This window comes from Macrobrachium nipponense, chromosome 24 (genome assembly GCF_015104395.2).
Source record: "Macrobrachium nipponense isolate FS-2020 chromosome 24, ASM1510439v2, whole genome shotgun sequence".
In the NCBI taxonomy this organism is placed as follows: Eukaryota; Metazoa; Arthropoda; class Malacostraca; order Decapoda; family Palaemonidae; genus Macrobrachium; species Macrobrachium nipponense.
This window is the reverse complement of record NC_061091.1, coordinates 2,361,944-2,368,006: the sequence shown is the minus strand read 5'-3', so window position 1 is coordinate 2,368,006 and position 6,063 is coordinate 2,361,944. Positions and strand designations below refer to the sequence as shown.

At 34.9% G+C, this 6,063-nt stretch overlaps 1 protein-coding gene across 1 annotated transcript in view; it reads right to left on the bottom strand.

The window, feature by feature from the left end:
• LOC135205683 (uncharacterized) overlaps positions 1-6,063 on the bottom strand; it is a 46,433-nt gene that overhangs the window by 38,543 nt on the left and 1,827 nt on the right. Inside the window, 1 exon segment of the mRNA XM_064236598.1 lies at positions 5,192-5,294. Within this exon segment, the coding sequence (XP_064092668.1) occupies positions 5,192-5,294 (103 nt within the window).

Sequence of the window (6,063 nt, the reverse complement as noted above, 5' to 3'; positions counted from 1 at the left end):
GTATAGAGGACTGCGTCAACATCGAGAACAGAGCACTGGGGCAATATCTGAAAACCAGTGAAGACGAGTGGCTAAAGACTGTATGGGAAGAAGGACTAATAAAAGTAGACGAAGACCCACAAATATACAGAGACAGGAGAATGACAGACAGAACAGAGGACTGGCACAACAAACCAATGCACGGACAATACACGAGACCGACTAAAGAACTAGCCAGCGATGACACATGGCAATGGCTACAGAGGTGAGAGCTAAAGAAGGAAACTGAAGGAATGATAACAGCGGCACAAGATCAGGCCCTAAGAACCAGATATGTTCAAAGAACGATAGAAGGAAATAAAATCTCTCCCATATGTAGGAAGTGCAATACGAAAAATGAAACCATAAACCACATAGCAAGTGAATGCCCGGCACTTGCACAGAACCAGTACAAAAAGAGGCATGTTTCAGTGGCAAAAGCCCTCCACTGGAGCCTGTGCAAGAAACATCAGCTACCTTGCAGTAATAAGTGGTACGAGCACCAACATGAGGGAGTGATAGAAAACGATCAGGCAAAGATCCTCTGGGACTATGGTATCAGAACGGATAGGGTGATACATGCAAATAGACCAGACGTGACATTCATTGACAAAGTCAAGAAGAAAGTATCACACATTGATATCGCAATACCATGGGACACCAGAGTTGAAGAGAAAGAGAGGGAAAAAATGGATAAGTATCAAGATTTGAAAATAGAAATAAGAAGGATATGCGATATGCCAGTGGAAATCGTACCCATAATCAAAGGAGCACTAGGCACGATCCCAAGATCCTTGAAAAGGAATCTAGAAAAACTAGAGGCTGAAGTAGCTCCAGGACTCATGCAGAAGAGTGTGATCCTAGAAACGGCGCACATAGTAAGAAAAGTGATGGACTCCTAAGGAGGCAGGATGCAACCCGGAACCCCACACTATAAATACCACCCAGTCGAATTGGAGGACTGTGATAGAGCAAAAAAAAATAATAATAAACTAATCATTTAACAAGGTCTGCTCTAAATAGCAGAAAAATAATTATTTGCAAGACAACTCTCTTATCCTTATTTGTTTCATCACATTCAAACTTATTAAGCCAACTGAAAGGACTGGATTCAAATAAGCTTAGAGAACTGCAGCGGAAGTAATTCCCGCTCATTTTGCCTACTGGGGAATTGCAGCCTCATTTTGAAAGCATGTTATGTGGTTGGAGTTTCCGTTGTCTCGAAGAAAAAAAAACAAAGCTTTCAGATCTTTCCTCTTCTCTTTATTTGAGTCTAGACACTTGAGATAGGACGTAGCCCTATATATGTATGTATGTATGTATGTATGTACTATGTATGTATATATATATATATATATATATATATATATATATATATATATATATATATATAAATATATATATATATATATATATATATATATATATATATGTATGTATAATATATACATAAATATATATATATATATATATATATATATATATATATATATATATATATATATAATTTGTTTGAATAATTGACATCATTTCAGAGTCTAACAAAGAATTTTATTGAAATATTTCCCCTTTGTGATTTTAGCTTCCATTTCTGACGAGACGAAGTCTGTGATTAATTCCTCACTATTTAAAATCCAGTTTCCTCATGAATTGAGTCCTCGTGGGATGAAACTCTGTTGTTCTGATGTTTTTCCATCATTTCAGATATTCCTCCGCTCTATGGAAAATGAAAAAGCATTCAAAATAAGACCACGAATTGTTATTTGTCTGAAGAGACTCAGAGATGTCGCAAATCCCGCAGTGGTTGCATAACTCCATCATAAAAGTGTTCTTGAAGATGTCCTTCAGGATTGAAATTGTATTTCAGAATTCACTTATGATTGGCTTTTGTCCCCATTATTATTTTCCTATAACCTCAGAAGGAGACCCTCTTGTAGGCAAGTTTTGTTAAAAATGGTTGCTGCTTCAGCGCTAGTAATCTTGTAGAGAGTCTTCTCTATTTTTCTGATGACAGCTTTCTCTCTGTTATTTAGACTGGTGAGCAACGCACCAAAGGGCATGGTAAAATTTGGTTGAGTAATTTTCGGTGTTTATTATTGCTTATACAATGCTCTCTCTCTCTCTCTCTCTCTCTCTCTCTCTCTCTCTCTCTCTCTCTCTCTCTCTCTCTCTCTCTCTCCCAAAATGAAAAGAAAATAGATATAATGAATATAAGTGAAACCTGGTATTCCCAAGAGACTGGGAATGATGATCAAATAAAAGGGTTCCAAACTTATAGATCAGATAGAAAAAATAGGAATCAAGGGGGAACCGCAATATATGGGAAAGACAAAAAACAAGGAAAAATATATGAGAAATATAGTAACTCAGAATGTGAACTAATAGCGGTAGAATTTGAATCTGAAAAATTGATGAACATAGTAATATATAGACCTCCTAATACTAAAGAGTTTGACTTAATAATTGAAAAATTGGATGATATATGTAGAAATCACAAGGACTGGACTATTCTCCTATCTGGTGACTTCAACTTTCCTTTCGTAGAATGGAAAGAACGAATAGGAGATTGTGGTTGTACTTATACATATAAAAAAGAGAGTAATAGTAGTGCAGAAGATAAGAGGCAATTTGAAAAGCTATTAGATATGCTACTAGAATACAACATTCAACAAATAAAACACCTGCCAACAAGAAAGGAAAATACTTTAGACCTAGTATTTGTGAACGAGATGAATTATGTTAAAGAAATAATAGTTTATAATGCGAGTATTTCAGACCATAATGTCATAGAATTAACAGTTCATTCCAAAGCAAGTGAAAATAGAGATAAGCAAGAAATGAAAAAGTGGGAAGGATATGGAAAATCACAACTTCTACAGTAAAAATATAAAATGGTCAGAAATTAATGAAGAATTAAACAAGATTGGGATAACATTTTCGTAAGTGATGACATAAGGGTAAATACGGAGATATTATATAAAATATTGGAGAAAATAGTGGAAAAATATACCGAAGAAGAAAAGTAAAACATCATTCATGCATACCAAGAGACAGAAGGATCTTGTTCCAGAAAATCAGAAAGTGGAAAAAAGGTCTTGCAAAAGAAAAAAATGCATGGAAAGTTTATAGAACTAAAAAGTAAGATAGAAAATGCAGAACAAAAGAGTTATACAATCAAAAGAAAATGAAAAACGGGACTTGGAAGAAAAAAACCCCTATTAAATATCAAGCAAAACCCCAAACTATTATACTCATATGCGAAGAAGATGAATAAAAGAAGAATAGAAATAGGACCTCTGAGAATTGAAGGGAGATTAACGAATGAAAAAATGGAAATTTGCAACATACTGGCAGAACGATATAAGAGAGAATTCACCCCTAGAATAGATAATGAAGATAATGATATAGAAGTAAGGGAAGAAAATAGTGAATATTTAGCTGACATAGAAATTAATGAAGCTGATATTGTGCAGGCAATTAATGAAATTAAAAATGGAGCTGCTGCAGGGCCGGATGGAGTCCCTGCTATTTTGTTAAAAGAAAGTAGTTCATTCTATCGCAAAGCCACTTGCAATATTATTAAGACAAAGTGTAGATACAGGCAAGATTTATGATGAGCACAAATTAGCATATATCACCCCTACTTTCAAAAGTGGATCAAGACTAGAGGCAAGTAATTATAGGCCTGTGAGTCTAACATCACATATTGTGAAAGTGTATGAAAGGGTAATGAAGAAAAATATTATGAAACTATTAATAAAAAATAATTTGTTTAATATAGGACACACGGTTTCGTACCCGGAAAAAAGTACACAAACCCAACTGTTAGTCCACCGTGAGAACATATTCAAAAATATGAAAAGCGGAAATGAAACAGATGTGGTTTATTTAGACTTTGCAAAAGCTTTTGACAAAGTAGACCATTAATATATTAGCAAAGAAAATTAGAAAACACAATATCGTAGATAAAGTAGGAAGATGGTTAAAAGAATTTTACACAACAGAAAAAAAACAGATAGTTATTGCAAACGATGAGAAATCGGATGAAACCAAGGTAATATCCGGTGTGCCACAAGGTACGGTGCTAGCTGCAATATTGTTTGTTATTATGATTGAAGACATAGACAGTAATGTTAAGGATTCGGTCGTGAGTAGTTTCGCTGATGACACAAGAATAAGTAGAGAAAATTACTTGTGATGAAGATAGGAACGCTTCTACAAAGAGTGACCTTAACAAAGTATATGATTGGGCAGAGGTAAATAGGATGGTATTTAACTCTGATAAATTTGAATCAATAAATTATGGAGACAGAGAAGAAAGCTATAGCATATAGGGGACCTAATAATGAGACAATCACAAATAAGGAAGCAGGGTTAAAGACATGGTGTGATGATGAATAGGAACATGTTATGCAATGATCAAATAGCCAATTCTGTTGGCAAAATGTAAAGCAAAAATGGGAAATGTTGTTACGGCACTTCAAAACAAGAAAAGCTGAAACACATGATTATGCTTTATAAAACATATGTTCGTAGTCCACTTGAATATTGCAATATGATATGGTACCCACACTATCAAAAGGATATTGCACAAATAGAGAGTGTACAAAGGTCCTCCTTTACAGCTAGAATAGAAGAATTAAGGACCTAGACTACTGGGAAAGACTACAATCCTTAATTATATAGTCTAGAAAGGAGAGGAGAACGCTACATGATAATTCAGGCATGGAAACAAGATAGAAGGAATAACAGAAAATATCATGGAACTAAAAATATCAGAAAGAGCAAGCAGAGGTAGATTAATAGTGCAAAAACTATACCAGGATAAGGAAAGCACAGGAAAAAAACATACCATAAGGAAAGCACAACATTAATCCACTACGCACCAGCATCGATAATGCAGCGTCTATTCAATGCGTTGCCAGCTCATCTGAGGAATATATCAGGAGTGAGCGTAGATGTGTTTAAGAATAAGCTCGACAAATATCTAAACTGCATCCCAGACCATCCAAGATTGGAAGATGCAAAATATACCGGAAGATGTACTAGCAACTCTCGGTAGACATTAGAGGCGCACACTGAGGGACCTGAATGGGCAACCCGAACGAACTGTAAGGTGTAAGGTCTGTAAGGTCTCTCTCTCTCTCCAATGCGACGTTTCGTCCAGATCTACAGGACATCTTCCAGCAATGACTGCTGAGGGACTGGATTCCAGTGACGAGTTCTTCTCCTTATATACTGTTGTTGTGAGCTCTCAAGTACAGTCTGGAGAACACCTGGGGCAGGTTGAATTTAACCTATAACAAAATATTTCGTAAATAATTTAGAAGACAGCTGGATGATATGTCGTTAATTTCCTTTCAGTAATTCTAATTTTCTCCTCTCCTCTGATGAGATGTCAATATTTATCTCATTTATGGGAAGTTATTCTATTGTCGAAACACACTGGAAATAATGTCTTTTTTCAAAGTAATTGTTCATCATTAAACATCTGTCTCTCCGTTGGTAATCACTGCTATCTTATGAAGATGAAAAAGTATATAACTAATTACTTGCCTTTTAATTTTTCTCTCATTCTTCTCTTTCAAATTCCATATCTTTTGAAATGATCAGCAAAAAAAAAAAAAAGTGACTAAAGAGACTCTAATGTTATATAGAATTGGAATTGTTCTCACAGAGAAAATGGATAAAGGGATGATAGAAACACATATAAGAAAGCCAATGATTTTCTTTATTTCAGTTCTGTCTCAATATTGGCGACCTCAGTCAGCACCTCACTTGTTTAATACTAGTTTTACTTACAGCATATAAGCCTAGAATACATATGTAGAAGTACATTTCAAATACTGCTTAATAGAGAGTAAACTTAGGTATGTGGTCAGTTCCAGAAATTTAAATAGTATAAATAGGGAATAAATAAAGTGTTAATGTGAAGACGTCGAGAATCTTTCGCCATATTTGCGCAGGAACGAACTTTGTTAGAGGATGGTAGACTGTAACAACTTAAGATACTATTTACAGTAGAGTGAATTATATATATTTTTT